The sequence below is a fragment of the Leptonychotes weddellii genome, chromosome 3 (genome assembly GCF_054177405.1).
Source record: "Leptonychotes weddellii isolate Sample4059 chromosome 3, ASM5417740v2, whole genome shotgun sequence".
NCBI classification, from domain to species: Eukaryota; Metazoa; Chordata; class Mammalia; order Carnivora; family Phocidae; genus Leptonychotes; species Leptonychotes weddellii.
Window position 1 is genome coordinate 102492684 of NC_138371.1, and position 21089 is coordinate 102513772.

The 21089-nt window shown below is 38.0% G+C and overlaps 1 protein-coding gene and 1 non-coding gene across 7 annotated transcripts in view; one reads left to right on the forward strand and one right to left on the reverse strand.

Moving 5' to 3' along the window:
• The window catches only part of CPAP (centrosome assembly and centriole elongation protein), a 46603-nt gene that overhangs the window by 25214 nt on the left and 300 nt on the right, over window positions 1–21089 (reverse strand). For 4 of the 6 annotated variants that reach the window (XM_081814696.1, XM_031037923.2, XM_081814695.1 and 1 more), the window contains exons 2-9: window positions 19307–19387; window positions 14649–15158; window positions 13980–14103; window positions 8570–8869; window positions 6557–6668; window positions 5642–5744; window positions 3883–5512; window positions 360–492 (exon numbers count right to left, since the gene is read on the reverse strand). In XM_081814696.1, the coding sequence (XP_081670822.1) occupies window positions 360–492; window positions 3883–5512; window positions 5642–5744; window positions 6557–6668; window positions 8570–8869; window positions 13980–14103; window positions 14649–15092 (2846 nt within the window). In that variant the 5' untranslated portion in view covers window positions 15093–15158; window positions 19307–19387. The remainder of the gene's footprint in view (window positions 1–359; window positions 493–3882; window positions 5513–5641; window positions 5745–6556; window positions 6669–8569; window positions 8870–13979; window positions 14104–14648; window positions 15159–19306; window positions 19388–21089) is intronic. The other 2 variants (XM_006742306.3, XM_081814697.1) reach the window with 2 other exon arrangements.
• Window positions 249–393, forward strand: LOC115943957 (U4 spliceosomal RNA). The gene has a single exon (XR_004078525.1). It is a non-coding gene; the product is annotated as a U4 spliceosomal RNA (small nuclear RNA).

The following is a 21089-nucleotide window of genomic DNA, read 5'->3' on the forward strand; positions in this document are numbered from 1 at the left end:
AAAAACAACAAGTAAGGAACATTTATGTGATGTGTTGTGAAAGAATTTCCCCATTCAGTTAATTAACACTCCCATCACCTCACATTTACCTTTTTTTTTTTTTTGGCGAGAACATTTAAGTTCTACATTCTTAGCAAATTGCAATTATACAAATACACTGTTATCAATTACCATTACCATGTTATACATTAGATCCTCAGATCTTATTCATCTTATAGTATAATCTTGAAGATAAAACTGAATCACTAAGCTTTGCGCAGTGGCAGTATCGTAGCCAATGAGGTTTATCCGAGGCGCGATTATTGCTAATTGAAAACTGAATCACTATATTTTTTCCCAACTTACAGATACTAACTTACCTAAGTTTTTCCAAGGCATTTTTCCGTTCAATGCGAAGTTTAGTTAAAGATGTGTTCTCAGCTTTAAATTTTTCTATTTCTGTTTCCAATTCAATAACTTTCTCTCTCAAAACCTGAGATCGAGCACTGTCACCTATAAAATAGGTCATAATATTGAACTTCACAAAAGGCCTTCAGCAGCAAAAAACATTAGCTAGCTATTAACACTAAGAGCCAAAAATATTATAAACATTGGTACTATTAAAATGTTTCTAATAACAACAAAAATTATATTTGGCTTAACTTTCCAGATGAAACCAATCTAAATTTAAGAAAGACATTATTCTACCTCAAGAGTATCAGTCTGATAATGAATTAACATTACATATAAAAAGAAATTCAAATACTTTTTTTAAAAACTAATACATACATTTTTTGTCTTTTTGATAACAGCCAATATTGAAAGAACTTTGTAGGGTAACAGATGGTAACTAGATTTATCATGGGATCATTTTGTAATGTATAAAAATACTGAATCACTATGATGTACACCTGAAACTAATAGGATGTTGTACATCAATTATACTCCACTTATACTTCAATTTAAGTATATACATATAGGGATGCCTGGGTGGCTCAGTTGGTTAAACAACTGACTCTTGGTTTCGGCTCAGGTCATGATCTTAGGTTCATGAGAGCCATGTGTTGGGCTCCATGCTCAGCAGGGAGCCTGCTTCTCCCCCTCTCCTCTCTATCCCACCCTCCAAGCTCACGTGCTCACACTCTCTCTCTCCCTCAAATAAATAAATAGGGGCTCCTGGGTGGCTCAGTCAGTTGAGTGGCTGACTCTTGATTTCTGCTCAGGTCATAATCTTGGGATCCTGGGATCAAGTCCCACGTCAGGCCCCCCACTCAGCGAGGAGTCTGCTCAAGGATTCTCCCTCTCTCTGCCCCTCCCCCCCACTTGCACATGCTCGCATGCTCTAAAATAAATAAATCTTTAAAAATAAATAAATCTAGGGGCGCCTGGGTGGCTCAGTTGGTTAAGCGACTGCCTTCGGCTCAGGTCATGCATGATCCTGGAGTCCCGGGATCGAGTCCCACATCGGGCTACCTGCTCAGCAGGGAGTCTGCTTCTCCCTCTCCCGCTCCCCCCTCTTGTGCTCTTTCTCTCTCTCACTCTCTCTCTCAAATAAATAAAATCTTTAAAAAAATAAATAAATAAAAATAAAAATAAATAAATCTTTTAAAAATGAATGAATATATACACATATATAAATAGCTTAAGAACATGAATAAGTAATATATACACATCTAAAGCACTAATCAACACCAAAATCAAAATTTATGCCCACTAGTCACAGAAATATAAATTGACTTTTTCCATACCAAATTTGCTATTTAAAAGAGTAAAATAGCCAATGCTTCTGTCCTTCCATTACCCTTCTGAAAAACTGATTTTTGCATAAAAATATGCATTGCAGTTTTATTTCTAATAGTGAAAAATAATTTAAGTATCCAACATTAAGGAAATTACTGAATAAAATAATGCTGCATTCATACAATGTTCTGCAACCATTTTTAAAATACACAAAGAAGGGCACCTGGGTGGCTCAGTCGGTTAAGCATCTGCCTTTGGCTTAGGTTATGATCCCAGGGTCCTGGGATCGAGTCCCACTTCCGGCTCCCTGCTCAGCAGGAAGCCTGCTTCTCCCTCTGCCTCTCCCTCCACTGGTATGCGCTCTCTCTCTCTCTCTCTCGCTCTCAAATAAATAAAATCTTTTTAAAAAATACACAAAGAGTTTTAAAGATACGGCCAATGTGTATTATACACTTGGTTAAAAAAGATAAGGTAAGCTTTTTATTTAGTGGTTCGGTGATCTCTAACTGTGGTCCCCTTGGGCCAAGCAATTTCTTTAAAGGAAAAGTTAGCATTATGTATGTGGGGTGCCAGGACCACTGCCACGTGAAAGCAAGTATGATTTTTATTTTTAATATTATTTTATTTGTGTCTGTACATATTCATGTATAAATTTTATGAAACCCAGACATAGTGCTTATTTTTAATAAAATTCACAACTGACTTTAAAAAAAAAAAAAGATAAGGTAAGCTTTAACAAATAACTGTACTATATTAAAAATACATAGGAAAAATGACTGGAAGGAAATATCCCAAAATGGTATCACACCTACCTTTGGATAATTTAGTTATAAACATTTTTCATTCTATACTTTTTAAGCTTCCAAATTGTCTGCAAAAAGTATTACTTTTAAAGTCAGAGTATTTTTTAAATAATTTAAGTTATAATTTATATTTTAAAGCACCTATGCTTTGCTAGGCATTCAGAGTTTATAATATAAGAGAAAGGAGTTTTTCAATATGAATTTTAAGAGCCCATCACATTAACTGAGTACTATATAGCCATTAAATGGAATAGGCAGATGTGTATGTGGAAAAGAACAATCTTCAAAATTTATTATAAACAAGGTGAAGAGGGTGCACCTGAGTGGCTCAGTTGGTTAAGTGGCTGCCTTCAGCTCAAGTCATGATCTCAGGGTCCTGGGATCGAGCACGGGCTGCGGGCTCTGTGCTCAGCGGGGAGTCTGCTTCTCCCTCTCCCTCTGCCCTTCCCTCCCATCTTCCCCCCCACCCGCTCATGTGTGCTCTCTCTCAAGTAAATGAAATGAATAAAATCTTTAAAAAAAAAAACAAGGTGAAGAATGGTATACAAAAAGCATGTTTTCATTTGTGTAGAAAGAAGATGATATACCCACTCACCCATATGCTTTCATATGTACAGAATCTTTTTAGAATACACAAATGAAATGGGAATGTAGGTTCCTCTAGGAAAGGGAATTAGGCACACAGGTCCAGGGAAGAAAGGAAACTTCAGTTTTACTGTATTTCTTCTTGGTCCTATTTAGCAAGTTAGTGCATGAAGTAGTAAAAAAATTAAGTAAAAACATAGTCATTTTAAAAAGTATACACACAAAGGGGTTCACCTCACAGTGACACAAACCATAAATTGGGTACTCTCTGGTTACAAAAGTGTTATCTCACTTTATAATAAATTAATTTGAAAGCCTTGAGAACAAGGCATAGGCTTAAATTTGAAAAATCTGAAATCACAATGCAACCAAATCTTTTATACTAGTGGTTATTATTTAGGCCCACAAAATAAATCAAATTTTAACAAATCACCTAATTAGACTTCTACTGAGCAACTAGAAAAGTTAGGATTTTAAGCATTCTGACAGACTAATAAGGTAAATGTGAAATTTATAACATTCTTTTTTTTTTTTTTTAAAGATTTTTATTTATTTATTTGACAGAGAGAGACACAGCGAGAGAGGGAACACAAGCAGGGGGAGTGGGAGAGGGAGAAGCAGGCCCCCCGCCGAGCAGGGAGCCCGATGTGGGACTCGATCCCAGGACCCCGGGATCATGACCTGAGCCGAAGGCAGACGCTTAATGACTGAGCCACCCAGGCGCCCCAAAATTTATAACATTCTGATACCTATTTATTTTATAATGCTGACTTACCAAGTGGTTGGTCTTGACTTGGGTTTAACTTGGGTTCATTTTCCAAGTGTGAATCTGGTTTTGGTTTCAGTTTCAAAGCAGGAAAGAATTTCATCATGAGATCCGATGTAGGAGGAGGGCTTGTGCTCCTACCGGGTTTGCTCAAGTCTTCTCCCTTCTTAACTGGTGCAACCTTCCTCTTGATCGTTTTGTCCGATACACATATTTCACTCTTAGGGTAGGCTGTTTGAGGAGTCCCATAAAAGGCCTCATTCCCAAGAACAGCATCATGTTTAAATGAATTCTCTTCAAGGTCAGTCCAAGTTCTTTCATCATCAAAGTCAATTTTACTCATGCTTACGGATGAGGGTCTTCTTGAGGACTCAGAAACTTTGTTTTTCAAGCTTTCTATAATGACAGACTCATCGCTACTGTAATCTTTATCAGACAGATCTAAATCAACATCTCTCCTTTTATCTTCTTCTTGAGTCCCAGTGTCCGTAAAAGGCCCCTTACCATCACAGACTTGTGGACTGTCCTCTCTGCTGCTGAAACCCCTCTCTTTATCCTCAGTTGATGGTTTTATGGTAACATCAAGTTGCTCCTCAGAGTCAGTGCTACTGTCACTGTCTGTGACACCTTCCTCATCACTTACATTCCACCGAGTCTGATTTTCAGAAGTGCTCATTGGGAACGCTTTCCTACTGACTTTACACAACTGTTCCCTATATCCTTCAGGCGAGGAGACTGAATCAGGTTGGTTGGGTGTGACCTCACACTCACCCTCATGTTCAGGTTCAGTACAGTCTGGAGCCTCACTGTGGTTAGACTGGATAACAGGATCCAGGGTCACCATCTCCGGCTGCACAGCTTTGACAGGGGTGGAAGACAGCCGGTGACCTTTGCAGATCTGCTGGTCCCTCTCTAAGATCTTCAGTACAAATGAGGAATTACTGGAAAATGATATTTCATCAGCAGCTCGTTCCAAAAACAAAAATTCATCTAACTCCAAATTTTCCTTTTCCTTTTCTCGTTCCCAAGTCTCTAACTTTTTCTGAAGAGAAATGTCAAGAGAAGATTCTGACTTTTTCAAGGTCTCATTTTTTGGGCTATTCGAAGACATGCAGCTGACCAGTCCTGCCGAAAGAGGAAGTCTATCTTTACCCTGTGTCTTATTCCAGACTTTGCAACCAGTATCACAAGGTTTTGCACACTCAGGTACATTATCTCTATTATTAGACTCAACTTTTTTTTTTAATTTGATCTGTTCTCTAAATTGCCCATCACATTTCTTCCCTCCAGGTATTTTCAATCCTGATGGAGGAAGACTTTTCCTGTTACTACTCTTAAGCACTTTCGGCTTCTGACTGAGTGTGACAAAACCACTCTTGGCTCTACCTTTACTGTTCTTTTTAACAGGAGGGTTATCTGTACACAGTTCTTTATTTATAAGAGCAGTTTTCCGCTGGAATTGTTGTCTATCCATTTTAAACACAGGTTGGTCCTCTAAAATGCTCTGATTAGTCACTAGTTTACTTTGTCTCCCTTTCTGAGACTTAGATTTAGCATTAGTAAATCTAGCTAAACCTTCTCCTCGTTTCAAGAATGGTTGTTTTGGTTTTGCTTTGATTAGGAACGATCCTTCTGCTTCCTAAAATAGAGAACAATATTTGAATTAATTCTGGTATACCCAAGTTATCTCAAACTTATTTTTAAAGCAAATTATGAACAAATCTCTAAAGTCTTAAGTGAACTTAATCAAAACAGCGGAAATGCCTACCCTTAGTTGTTTTCGTTTCAGTTCTTGTTCTTCCAGCCGAATTTGTTCTTCTAAGTAGTCTTCAAATGTCTGTTTCCTTTCTCTGATAGCAGCTTTAATAGGTCTAATCACAAAAATAAAGTTATTTAACATGCAAGTCAAGATGTGGTGAATATCTGACACTTAGTGTGCCTGACACAGACACCCCGACTACACCTAAGAACTAACCTTTTTCAAAGTCATAGACCCTCTTTGAGAATCCAATGAAAGCTATAATCCCACCCCATCTCCAAAATACAGAAATATGCAACTCTCTACACATGATTTGAAAAAAAGCCCTTCTGAAGTCCATTTATTGCCTGTAGATTAACTTTTGATATTTTGAAAATCTCATCAAATATGCATCTTTAACAAAGAGCCTTGACAATGTAGAGCAATAATCAGAAGTCATTTGCCCATCCATAACATATACTAAAATATTTCAAATATTTAAGAATATAATAAACCTCAATATTGATATTTTATCTTTGTCATAAGATTTTTAAATTCTGTAACCAGACTTACCCAATTATAATTTATAGGTGACACCAAATATGAGACTCAATAGTAATTTGTTATTGTCTTTGCCAAAATGGGATTTACTTAACTATTTGAAAGATTAATTTTATCCAGATTTTTTCTCTTTGGTGAAAAAACTTTGCTCAGTTCTTCCAAAACAATGTCAAAGCTACTTGAACTGATGTATCTCCCTAACAGCTGTCTGTTGCTGACAATATGTGGTAAGTTGTACCTTTAACATTATACTTAAAAGCATATTCAAGCAAAAACAAGAAAACCATGGGTCTTTAAAAAAAAAAAAAAGAAAGGGCTCTATCTTAATAGCTGTGTATAACATTAAACGGTCACTCTTCTTATTCTTTTCAACATGGATGATACCTTTCTTCAATATTAGCCACTTCTGAAGAATCACCAATTTTTTTTACATTCACATCATTCCCTTCCTCAATCGGTTCGGTCACTTTTTCCCAACATGGTAAAATACCTTCTCCTAGGATAAAAATTAGGAAAATTTAGTTTCAAAAAATCAAGAATAAAGTCTTGTAAAATCAAATTTTACAAGTTACTATGCTAAAAAAATATTTATCAAAAGTAATGTATGCCAGGGACACCTGGGTGGCTCAGTCAGTTGGGCATCCAACTCTTGATTTCGACTCAGGTCATGGTCTTGGGGTTGTGGGATCGAGCCCCACAATGAGCTCTGTGCTCAGCGGGGAGTCTGCTTCTCTCCTTCTCTCTCTGCCCCTTCCACCCCTCTTTGCATGCACACTCACTCTCTCTGAAATAAAGAAATCTTTAAAAAAAAAAAAAAAAGGTAATGTATGCCAAAGATTTTAGAGCCCTTAAGGATTTCTTTAATATTACAGAGATAAACTACAAAACCCTAATTAAAACATGACATTCTTCAAAAGGTTAATGTTATGAAAAAAAGTGTGGACTTTTCTAAATTAAAATTGACTAAAGAGTTGTAACAACCAAATGTGATAGATGAACTTGATTAGAACCTGTTTTTTTTTTTTCTTTTTAAACACCTTTAAAAGACATTTTTGGGACAATAGCAGGAATTCTAAAATGGATTTGAATATTACAGAATAGTACTAGGACTATACAGAAGAATGTCCTAATTTTTTTACTTGATGCACGCTGAAATATTTAAAATAATGGAACATAATGTCTGCGTATTACTTGCAATGAAATGATTGAGCAAATTACATATAAATACAGAGATATTATAGATGTAGGTATAAATATATATAAACACACATAAATATATAGAGACAAAGTAAACATGGCAAAATATTAACTGCTGAATTGAGCTCTACTGCTAATCATTGCAGTGGACTTTCAAGTTTTCTGGATGTTTGAAATTTTCCAAAATAAAAGGTTAAGAGACTATACTGTTTAAAAAAATGTTTAAAGGCATTAGACCTTTTCATACTAAGGAATTATTCTAAATTAGAAATAAAATATTATGCACAAAAGTGCCAAATCCTAAGTAGTAAGTGTAGATACCTTTTGTCATATTATTTGTATTTTTAATAACTTACTCCACAGAACATATTCATGAAAACACCATTAAAATTGAAAATTAAATTTAAATAAAAAATTTGGAAAATATTGCCCTACTGCAAAGAACATTAAATACTGATATATTATTTGATGACTAGCATAATGATGACAACCATTAAAATTATGGTTATGAAGACTACAGAATGTACCATAAGCATTTTCCACATTGAGAAGGCAAAGAACACAATTATACAATATTCTATGGTTACAAAATGTAAAAAAAAAAAAAAAAAAGTAGAGGTGGGGAGTGGGGCACAGAAACAGGAGTTAAGAAAAAAAAACCAGAAGAAAATGCCATGAGAGCTCCATGAGTTCAGACCATCAGACACTGCCGGTTCTCTGGCAGGAACGTGCTGGATGCTGGGAATACAGAGATGAAGTGAGGACAAACGGAATGTCTGGGGTTGAGGGGATTTCTTTTCTGAATAAAAACTGCCATCACCAGCCTATTTCTCACATTTCACATCTTCTAGCATGTTCCCCACCACCACCATCATGCACATTTTAAATCAACCTCAAACTATTTCTACGCTCTCCAAGAAAAATGGTATACACGGAACTCACTGCCTCCCTTTTTGAAGACCCCATGCTCCAAGGGGAGGTTTGAAGTCAGCAGGAGTACTGCAATTATTCTTGCAAAGCCACAAATTCTATGTCCAGCTCTACATCCAATCCAGGTTCAGTGGCTGCGCAACGTGTAGGGGCTCATAATTAAAGCCACATGGGACAAGAAAAAAATGCAGAAAGGACTTTTCTTATCTTAGCACAGCTTGGTAACACTGCTAATTAGGGGTACAGAAGAGAGAAATATAAATACCTCACCTAAAGAATGGTTATGGTTTTCTTCCTTCAAATCATTTTTTTTCACAAGTGCTTCTTGATACTGTGCCTCACAAAACAAATTGAGAGAAGCACCACTTTTTGAAGTTAAGACAAAATCTGGGTGAGCAGTTCTACAGAAGTTGTTTTGTTCATCAGCTAAAATGCTGGAAGTGTGCGTTTTTTCTTGGGTTTGATTCTGGTAGATATACGCTGGTGAGAAGGGTGTGGTTTTCTCCATGGTGGTTGAATTTCCGGGAGATCTGTACTTCTGGCTCTGATCATCAGGCAGTAGGGTTGAACCTGGCAATTAAAAAAATCATCAAAACTAATGACTTCCTAGAACATTTTCTCTTCTGTATCTTTTTTTTCTTAAGATTTGTATTTATTTATTTGACAGAGAGATAAAGAGAGAGCACAAGTAGGCAGAGCGGCAGGCAGAGGGAGAGGGAGAAGCAGGCTCCCTGCCGAGCAGGCAGCCCGACGCGGGGCTCGATCCCAGGATCCTGGGATCATGACCTGAGCCGAAAGCAAATGCTTAACTGACTGAGCCACCCAGGCGCCCCAGAACATTTTCTCTTCTGTTAGTGATCCCTACCCACCAGGTTTTCTCCAAAGTGAAAAAAGTATTTTTTCTTCCATATGAGGAAACTCTGTTTAACAAAATCATGAAATCTTAAAAGTCTAAAAATGACTCTTGCATAATTTTAATTACAGGTATATTTATACTATCATTCCTGTGCAGACAGTGTATACCTGGCAGAGCTGCAGCCCGGCCTGATTCTGGAAGGCACCATTCATGTTCCATCTCTGAGCAGCCCTGCTGGCACTGTCAACTCTGCAGCGCTGTGACAAACACAGACAGCACCAATGCAGATGGCTGCAAACGATCTGAATAGTTCCCTAATGACAAATAACTGCCCTGTGTCACAGGCTAGAAAAGCACCTTCCTCTAGATTACTGTTAACATTTTGGTATCTTCAGGTGGTAGAATTATGGGTGACTTCTGTTTTGTACTTCTTTGTAGTTTCTAAATTTCCTGTATTACCTTTTTTTTTTAGAGAAGAATTCTGCATTTTATTGTACTCAAATAACATTAAACAGAAGACATTTACATTATTTTTAGAAAATCCATTGATATTGCCCAACATGGCTCGTATTTGTGAAGACAAGCCTCGTTAATTCAGATATTTGGAATTAGAAAGTATTTGAAGTTGACCACAGCATAATGAATCCTCAGTTTCCAGAGCTCTAGAGATGATTATATACAAAAATCCAGCAAGGGCGCCTGGGTGGCTCAGTTGGTTAGGCGACTGCCTTCGGCTCAGGTCATGATCCTGGAGTCCCTGGATCGAGTCCCACATCGGGCTCCCTGCTCGGCAGGGAGTCTGCTTCTCCCTCTGGCCCTCCCCCCTCTCATGTGCTCTCTCTCATTCTCTCTCTCTCAAATAAATAAATAAAATCTTTAAAAAAAAAAAAAAAAAATCCAGCAAAATTCTACTCACTTACCAGTTCTATGTCACTCCTAAGTTTCCCTAAAAAAATAAGGCTTTATAAAAAGTAGTGTTCTATAATTCATAATATGAATTAAAAGCTTTATTAGAATCCTGTATGGGGCGCCTGGGTGGCTCAGTCAGTTGGGCGACTGCCTTCGGCTCAGGTCATGATCCCAGGGTCCTGGGATCGAGTCCCACATCAGGCTCCCTGCTCCGCGGGAAGCCTGCTTCTCCCTCTCCCGCTCCCCTTGCTTGTGTTCTCTCTCGCTGTCTCTCTCTCTGTCAAATAAATAAATAAGATCTTTAAAAAAAAAAAAAAAAAAGAATCCTGTATTACCTTTTCACTGTTTTCTTGAGTCTCTGCTTTGGAAATAAACACAGAGATTCCCCTCCTATATATCTCTAATTTATAATTCTTGGAGGGTAGATGGCAAAATTTCATCCTAGCTGCTGTACCATACCGTTGAAATCCCGCTACTATCCTTCTCTTCTCCCAGAATGTCTCAACTAAATTTAGAAGTGAAGGGGCACCTGGCTGGCTCAGTCAGTAGAGCATATGACTCTTGGTCTCAGGGTTGTGAGTTCAAGCCCCACACTGGTTGTAGAGATTACTTAAAAATAAAAGTCTTTAGGGGCGCCTGGGTGGCTCAGTCAGTTGAGCATCCAACTCTTGGTTTCAGCTCAGGTCATGATCTTGTGGGTGATGGGATCAAACCCTGCATCGGGCTCTGTGCTCAGTATGATGTCTGCTTGAAGATTCTCTCCCTCTGTCCTCCCCGCTCCCCTCCCCCCACTTCTTGCACACGTGCCGCTCTCTCTCTCTAATAAATAAAATCTTTTTTAAAAATCTTAAAAAAAAAAAAAGAAGAAGAGACACAATGGGAAGTGTTTAATAAAACATAAAAGAGCCATGCCACCTATCTCTCATACCCATCTGCCTCACCTCCAGCCCACAAATAAAACTGGAAATCAGGTAGGTCCTCACCGATTATCAGGTTTGACCTCCCTTCCTTTATAACAATACTCTCCCCATTCAAATATTTCTGACCAAAGTCATCCCACTTCAGACTGAAGATGTCTTCGATAAAAGTGCAATAGCCCACAGTAGCAGTTCTCAAAGTGTGGTCTGCAAACCCCTAAGGGTTTCTAAGATTCTTTCAGGGCATCCACCAGGTCAAATCTATTTTCATAAAATATTAAGACAGTATTTGCCTTTTTCACTTTGTCAACACATGCACTGATGATGCAAGAGCAAAATGGAAACTCCTGGTGCCTTCACCTAAAAGCAGGAGAGCAGGCCCCAACTGTGCGAGTCACCACCAAGCACTTGCAGTTAGAAAAAAAGAAAAAAACCAGTTTTACTTAAGAATGTCCTAGATAAAGTTGCAAAAACTATTAATTTTTTAATTGAATTTTAACTGTTGAGTACACGTCTTTTGAACATTCTACTGAACAAAACAGAAAGTATGCATAACTCACTTCTGCTGCAAACCAAGACATGGCTGTGTCATTTTTTGAGTTGTAAGCTCAACTAGCCACTTCTCTCAAGGAACATCATTTTTACTTGAAAGAATAAATGACAAACTATCATGATTTAAACTTGGCACCTGGCAGATATTTTCTCAAAAATGAAACAAGTGAGCCAGTCACTTCAAGGAAAATAACTGACAGTACTTGCTAAGAATGCTAAAATTCAAACTTTCAAGTAAAAATGAGAACTTATTAAAAATGTCTACCACCATGAGCTTGACAGCTTCATAATAATACTTCATGACTTTTATGATGAGATCTGTAGTGGTATTAATGGATATAATTTTTTGATATTACATATTGAAATGTCAGTATTTTAAAGAACCATGGAACTCTGTGAACCACTATTTTCCAAATAACCAATGCACAATTTTACCAGATCATGCATAAAGAAAGAGCCATTCAAAAATGCCAAGATATTCCAATATATTTTATGCAATATATTCCAATATATTCATGCAATTTTTTTTATAAAAAAGTACATGAATATAGTTTCAGACTCCATACTGTGAGTCACCACTAAGAAATGGCCCCTTGTTAGGTTTGGATACAATATCAAATAAATAATCACAATTACTTGAAAAAGCTATTATAGTATTCCTCTTTCCTTTTTCCAATTAAACATCCATGTGAAGCTGATTTTTTTTTTCACATACTTCAACCAAAACAATATAACTTCGGAGACTGAATGCAGAAGCAGATAGGAGAATCAGCTGAGCTCTTTTAAGCCAGAAGTTAAAAAAGATATTCAAAAATATAAAACTATGCCATTCTTCTAATTTTTTAGAAAAGGCTTTTTGTTAAAAAAATGTTAGTTATGATAACACGCAACTAGTTATTATTTTAAGTGAATTAATTTTTTAATTTCTCCATTTTCATTTCTGATACAGTAAATACCAACAGTAAGTGCCCATATAATAAATGCTCTCTGGGGTCCTCAATAATTTAAGAGTGTTAAGGGGTCCTGAGACCAAACTGTGAAAACCACTGCCCTAAAAGCAATGTTCCATAACTGAATGGGGCTAGTTCTTATATTAAGAACTTTGAAATCTGCTTCCCTATTGCTCTACCATAGTGCTATTTCTACCTTAAAAAATATCACAGTCTTGGGGCGCCTGGGTGGCTCAGTCTTCAAGCGTCTTCCTTCAGCTCAGGTCATGATCCCTGCGTCCTGGGATCGAGCCCCGCGTCGGGCTCCCTGCTCCGCAGGAAGCCTGATTCTCCCTTTCCCACTCCCCCGCTTGTGTTCCCTCTCTCACTCTGTCTCTGTCAAATAAATAAATAAAATCTTAAAAAAAAAAAAAATCACAGGCTGTTATTTAAATGATCTTGATTATCCTCTTTATGTATTCCATAAAGGATCCCTGAACCACTCAACTATTTCAAGACACACACTATGTTCTCTATATTCACTATAAACATCCTATTTCCTAAACCAGTCTTCATGTGGTACGTTTCTCATCACTACCACTACTACCACTCCCAGAATCCCATCCAGCTACACTCTGCATACTCATCTGCCAATGTCTTTTCTTCTTTGTATTCTCAATGCCCAGTGCAGCCTCTGAACAGAACAAGCACTTTCCTGAATCAGTGGTGTGTCTCTTAAAAGGGAGCACTGAGAAGCAAACACATTGCTCCAGATCACTATTTTTCAAACTGTGGGACACAATCCATTAGTAATTTTATCATCAGAATCACGACTGGCATTTTTTTTTAATGACCAAGAATAGGATAAAATAAGTAGAAGATATCCTTGCTACATGCCAGGCACACCAATAAGGTCTGATTTATGAAATTTCTTTGCAATTATGAGTTTAAATGTTTTTGTTATAATGTGATACGGTCAGATAACTTTCAAAACCACTGCTCCAGATCACATTTTAACAGGTTTATATTCTCCTGATAAGTACATCATTCTTTCTTTTAATTGATCTAGCATACAACAAAAAATTCTGTCATCTACCATCACAGAAAAGGTTTTTGGTATGGCTCTTCTGCTGAGCAGAATGGCTTCTACACATATTTACCGTTATGACCCTGAGGAGTTTTTTATTCTTCAGGCAGAGATTGTAAGCCAGTAGCCCTGGGCCAAATTTGGCTCTAGACCTTTTATTCTGCTACATCTTTTTAAAATTTTATTCTAAATAAATATGAATGACTTTAAGCAGGGCACACACGCTCCAGAATGGCACAGCTCCCACTTGGCCCAATTATATAACACTACCACCATTTCACAGTTCTCTGCAAGGCCCCTAATGAAACTGCAGTTTACAACATATGATAGAGAAATGGCAGAAATAACCTGTCAGACAACTAAAGGTGAGAAATGTATGTAACTGTCCACTGTTGTACTAACTGAAGGCTCTGTGTAAGCAAAAAAATACCTGGGAGTGTGTGTTGCCCAGACACCATCGTAAGCAGCTTCTCTTGTTCTTCCATGAGTCTTTGTAGTTGCTCTAACTGCTGCCTCTTCAGTTCTTCCTGCTTCTTCTGTTGTACTTCTTTCAGCTTTTGAAACATAAAATTAATTTGATCAAACTAACTTTACATTTCTTTATGGATTTTTGCTCCTTATATTTATCTTAATGCCTCTCATCTCCCGTTCCATATCACCTCTAATAAAGAGTTTCAAAGAGAGATTCCTAAGTAACTACATCTGCCACCAAAACTCCAAAATCCTATTTTTTTATGAAGGAAACTGTATCGACTGTCCCAACTAAGAAACAGAAAAAGTCACATGAATCCTTGGATTCTTAAAACAGGATAGGTATCAGTACATTTCTGATCAACTTTTTCCCTCTAATATTTGATCAACCATTTCTAACTTAGTTTTTACCAAGTGAAACAGAAACTTAAAGACATTGTTACCTCAAGTGTTATATCTTACATACCAAACCTGAGTTAACGTTTCACATTAGACAAAAGGCAAAATTTGGTGTTTTGAGGATTTCACAGTAAAGAGGAAGAAACAAGAGGCCCTGAACAGGTGACTTTTCATTATCAACAGAAACTTGCAATAAAGCAAATACATATTAGGCCAAATCCTGTTGTACCTGTTCAAGCTTTTTAAAGAGTGGGTCTTTATAAGCCACTTCTTTGCATTCACCGGAAAGATCTGAGATAAAGTCATTTTTGTTGTCTTCCCGGTGTCCTGGAGCATCTTGACATGCCACTATTTGTGGTCCTTCTTTAGTTAAAGGAAACACTGCATGTGTTTCAGATTTATCTGATTGTAGTTTATAAGGGCTATTAGACTCCAACTTCTGTTCTTCATGAAGTGAATCTTCTTCACTTATAAAGCTGAAGCTATTTGAAAAATGTGTGGCTTTAACAGGAAAGCTGGTAGAAATGTTCACATTTCCTCGCTTCTCTTCATCTGCTTCCAAAATAGGAAATCCACGATTTAATATGACCCCAGCCCGAGAAGGATTGGTCATCCACTGGGTTAAGAAGCTCTGTCCACTGTTTAACTCGGAAGAGGTTGGCATCAGGAACATTTTAGTCCAATGATAATATTATATTTAAATAATGTAAAAGTTAGAAGAGCTATTAATTTCCAAAACCTGTAGAAAGAAGATGCCAACAAAAAGAATTGGTTAAAGCTATTCTACCCAAAACTCAAACCAGCACAAAAATCTACTGAATATTTTTTTAATTTTATTATTATTATTATTATTTTTATTAGACAGAGTACAAGCAGGGGGAGCAGCAGGAAGAGGGAGAGGGAGAAGCGGGCTCCCCGCTCAGCTGGGAGCCCGACACAGGGCTCAATCCCAGGACCCTGGAACCATGACCCGAGCGGAAGGCAGATGCTCAACCGTCTGAGCCACCCAGGCGCCCCAAATACAAATTCAAATTTGTATTTGAATATTTCAAATATAAAAGACTTCAACCAGCAAAGCAGTTGGGCATTAAACTATGTGGTTTCTTTTAAGTCTTAAAAACATCCAAATTGAGTGAATCAAAAACCTAAGTTCCCTTTTGATCTAATCATTTCATTACTGAGGATTTTATACAAGTGCTCAATCAGTTGACCTAAAACTCTAGGAGCTAAAACACCTTCTAAGTTATTCAATTACTGTAACTATCAAATGTTACCCATATTAAACACGTTCATACTTCTGGCCCTACTCCAACATGGCTTCTTTGCCCAACTGGGGAACCCATGTTCTCCCTACTTACAGAACAAGAGTCACCACCACCCCCATAGCTTCACTGGCACTGTTTCTCACTTTCCCTTATTCCCTCAACCCCCTTCTAGCCTCTTGCCCACCAGGGAGACCCTCATCTGTATTCTTAGAGGTCTCTGATATCACTATTTTGACATTCATCTCAATATTAGTGGTACTCTGCCTTTGTGTTCATAATCTACCAAGCTGTGAGTTCCTTAAAGATACAGTCACCTGTATATTCATCCATGTCTAGCACCATCCATTCCTGGCAGAAGGAGAAACTGATAAATGTTTGCTAAAATTAAGTTAAAATTAAATCGGAACTAAGATTCTATTATTTAAAATAAATTCAGTATTAAAAATAATATTTAAAATAAATTCAGTATTATAGTTCATTCGATGTTCAACAACAAAATTACATTAGTTTATACAATAGGACAGCTACTTTGTATGAATCATACTCTAAAATAACCAAATTCCTAGTGTAATTCAGTCACCATGCACATCACACAGAAGATAAGCTGTATGACTGATTTCACTCAACTAACATTTATTGAATTCTTACTCTGTGCCAGATATTATTTTAGTCATTGGGCATATAGCAGTTAGTAAGTCAAGATTCTAATGAAGAGGGGCGCCTGGGTGGCTCAGTTGGTTAAGCAACTGCCTTCGGCTCAGGTCATGATCCTGGAGTCCTGGGATCGAGTCCCACATCGGGCTCCCTACTGAGCAGGGAGTCTGCTTCTCCCTTTGACCCTCTTCCCTCTCGTGCTCTCTGTCTCTCATTCTCTCTCTCTCTCAAATAAATAAATAAAATCTTTAAAAAAAAAAGAGTCTAGTAAAGAAAACACATGCATATAAAAGTAAATTATACAGTATGTTATACAGTAATAAATGCTAAGAAGAAAAATAAAAGTAATGTGGGGGAAGGAGACTTGCAAGTTCAGAGAAGGTAGACAGGGAGTCCTCCTTTAAGAGATAAACTCAAGGACCTGGTGGAGGTCAAGGAGCGAGTGGTGCAGTTATGAGGGTGGAGTAAGACCCAGCCTTCATACTGAAAACCTTTACTTGCAGGATGCCCCCCACCAATTCTTACAGTCCCATCACCCCACTATCTATCTTGAATTCTCTGGGATTAATCTCGTTATGTGTTTAGACTTATTCACATCAGTCACCATGAGGAGGACCTGGCTCCTAAGCCACCCTTTATCTCTAACACTCTGATGTCCATGCACATGCCTTATTCCATCTCCAATGGCCACACAGCCCCAGTGTCCATCACTAGCAAAATCTCCTATTATCCTTGCCCTCATCTCTCACCTTCCTGAGAACGACTTCTTCCTATAGAGCCCATACTCTGTACCACTAGGCCTGGAAGTAGCATATGTATTTTCCTTATTGTCCTTTTTGGCTTCTAGATGATTCTCCCTTCCTCTACCATAAAAACCACCAAATTCTGAATCTCATATGATTTCACTATATTACCTATGACGACTCCTTTATTGTCTACCAAATCTCCAGGTCACCAGGGTCCTCCCCTTCATTCCTTAAAATTTTCTGGCTGAGCAACTAGAAGAACAGTGTGGCCATTAACTGAAATGGGGAAAACTGGGAATGAAACAGGTTTGGGGGGAATGAGAGATCAAGAGTTGAATTTCAAACATTTTTTTAGGCTTTTTTTTTTTTTTTAAAGATTTTATTTATTTATTTGAGACAGAGAGAATGAGAGACAGAGAGCATGAGAGGGAGGAGGGTCAGAGGGAGAAGCAGACTCCCTGCCGAGCAGGGAGCCCGATGCGGGACTCGATCCCGGGACTCCAGGATCATGACCTGAGCCGAAGGCAGTCGCTTAACTAACTGAGCCACCCAGGCGCCCCTAGGCTTTTTTTTTTTAAGATTTTATTATTTGGGGGGGGAGCAAGCAGGGGGAAGGGGCAGAGGGGGAGAGGCCAACTCCCCACTGAGCAGGGAGCCATCCCTGAATTTCAAACATTTTAAGATGCCTAACAGACATTCCAGTCATTATCATAAACGCAGCTGGACACACAAGAATGGGATTCATGGATGAGGCCAAGGCTGTCAAGCATAAATGTGAGTATCCTTAGCATATGGATGCTATTTAAAGCCTTGACACTGGGTAAGATCACTAAGTGACTAAGGGTAGACAAAAAACAGAAGATGTAGAAAGTATAGTGTTCTTGAGGCCAAGTGAAGAAATTGTGTTTCAAGGAAGAAAGAGATGTGTTAAAAGCTTTTAAGAGATGAAGGGTGAGAGGGCGCCTGGGTGGCTCAGATGGTTAAGCGTCTGCCTTCAGCTCAGGTCATGATCCCGGGATCCTGGGATCGAGCCCCGCATCGGGCTCCCTGCTCCTTGGGAGCCTGCTTCTCCCTCTGCCTCTCTCTCTCTTTCTCTGTGTCTCTCATGAATAAATAAACAAAATCTTTAAAAAAAAAAAAAAAGAGATGAAGGGTGAGGAGAACTGAGAGCTGACCTTGGGATTAAGCAAAGTAAAGGTCATGATAACTTCAATGAGAGCAACTTGGGGAAGAAGGCTGCAAAAGCTTGAATGGAGGTAATACATGAAAGAACGGAAAACTGAGGACAGCTAACTCTTTCCAGGAGTTTTGTTATAAAGGGAAGGAAATAAATAGGACAGTAGCTGCGCAGGGAAGCATGGCGAAGAAAGATTTTTTAAGACCAGAGAAATAAAAGCATGTCTGTAGGCTGATGAGGATGGAGAAAGGAGAGAATTACTATAGCATATTGTCCTTGAGGGGAGAAACGAGAAAATCTAGTACCAAAGTGAAATGACATGTCACACTTATTTTTCAGATACAATTCTAGACTTTAAGACAGACAGATAGATAGATAGATAGAAAGATAGATAGATAGATTAGATAGACATCCCCAAAGGGAAATGAAAAATGGCAATCTGGAGGCAAACATGTATTTAGCTTTGTACCTAGTGTCTGCAAAAAAAAAAAAAAAAAAAAAAGATATAAGCAGAAAAAGAAATATAAATGCCCATACATTAAAAAATGCTCATCATCACTCAAGTGAATAGAAATTAAAATAGTAATGACATACCATCTTTCACATACCAGGTTGGCAAAAACTAAAAATTACTAAACCCCAATGTGGAAAAGAAGTCTTCATAAAGTGTTACTTGGGAATGTAAACTGGTAAAACCTTTTGAAGGGCAATTTGACTATATCGATCCAAACTGTAAATGCACACAAACTTTGACTCAGCAATTTCACATCCAGCATTTTGTGCTCTACTGGCACAAGTTCGCAACATTTGTAATAAACTGAGATTAATGTCTGAAATGTCTATTAAGGGAGGACCAGCTAATTGTAGTATTCACATTATGCAACGGTTACAGAGAACCAAGTAAGCTTATTAAGTACTGACACGGGAGTCCTGAATATATCCAAGATATACTGTTAAACTGACAAAGGCAAAATGCAAAGAAATAAAGAAATATAAGAAATAAAGACAAAATAAATAAGACATAAAGACAAAAAAGTACAATTACCTAGAACTTGCTGTCCATTATGGTAGCCACTAGTCACATATGGCTATTTAGCACTTGAAAGTAGCTACTGTGACTGAAGAACTGAAAGACAGATGGGGTCATTTTATTAAAACCGGATTTAATGGAATTTTAAAACAAGAGACTGCTGTTTCCCTTGTTGCTTTACTGAGTGTAATGACATACACTGAAAATACTTGTGCTCCATTTTCTGAAGCAGAATCCTGAAACAGTGTCATGGGTACAGTTGTTAAAACATATATACAAATACTATGAATCACCAGTTTGTAGAACTATTCAAAGAAATATAGGACAAAAGGGATGCTTGCAAACTATTCAATAAGCAAAGACCAAAGTGACAGTGTGATTTTTCTCACTGATATCACAGTTTGAGAACCACAGCTATTCACGTATTTTAAAAAACTGCTGCTACAAACAACATGGATGAGTAATGTTGAGTCCAAGTCTCAACAAATTCATACCGTGTTTCCATTTAATATGAAGTTCAAGAATAGGCAAAATAAATTTGTAAGTACAGAAGTCAGTCCCATGGTTATCTAGGTAGCTGGGGTTGGCACTGACTGAGAAGAGGCTTCTGCCTTCAGGGTTGATAGGGAGTGTTATCATCTTTACCTGGTGGTGATTACACCGTGTATACATTTGGGTAGTACACTTAAGATCAGGGCAGTTTACTGAATATCTGTTATTCCTGAATAATTTTTAAAAATCTGTTCTAAGCAAACTAATTCTAACTATTTTTTAGTTGAAAGCCTATCTAAAAGGTAAGAGCTTTTCATCAAAATCAACCAAGTAATCTATGTTAAATTTCAAAGACTTTAGCGAGAAAATTTGAAATCCAAATTTAGAAGAGACAAGCTACAAGGTTATTTTGTAACATCAAAAACTAGAAAAGTTCCCTACTAGACTGACGAGTGCCCTTGTGCATCTTAAACATCTTAAAACAAACCACACTTAGGGGCGCCTGGGCGGCTCAGTCGTTAAGCGTCTGCCTTCGGCTCAGATCATGATCCCAGAGCCCTGGGATCGAGCCCGCATCAGGCTCCCTGCTCAGCGGGAAGCCTGCTTCTCCTGCTCCCACTCCCCCTGCTTGTGTTCCCTCCCTCGCTGTCTCTCTCTCTCTGTCAAAATGAATAAAATCTTTAAAAAACAAACAAACCACACTTAAAACACCTCTATTCCTTCATTTTAATTTCATGAATATGATCCTCAGTGTATTTACTGTCAGCATGAAGAATAAAAATACTGTTTCACCTTAATCTCCTATTTATTATTAATATTCAGGCAAACTAAAGGGAACATATATATAGCAAAATGTCTAGAAAGGATTAGCATGTGGACTAGGATTTTTTAGATATCAATATCTGTCTGAAACAAATTCACAGCCTCGAAACCTCCAGAGAGTGCTATGTAAACATTCTTGAAGCAGTTTGGGGGAATAAATTCTCTGCATCCTGACGGGAAAAAGTGGACACACACAGTTTATTCAAAGTCACCCTCCGACCGTATAACTAGTTGATTTGGGAGATGATTTATCAGTCTCCCAAAATACATGTTCTTGAAAACCACGAATCCACAGGAAAGCTTTAAAAAACAGCTCTTGACTGATGATCATCTGATGATCGGCCCTTAAGGAGGACAGAAAGCAATGCCACTTTACACTTTCTTTTCGAACCGACTGTGACCCCTGCGCTTCTAAACAGCAGCTTGAAGTACAGCCAAAACCACAGGCGGTGAGCGTCCTTTAAAGGCAGGCTCCCCACAAAAC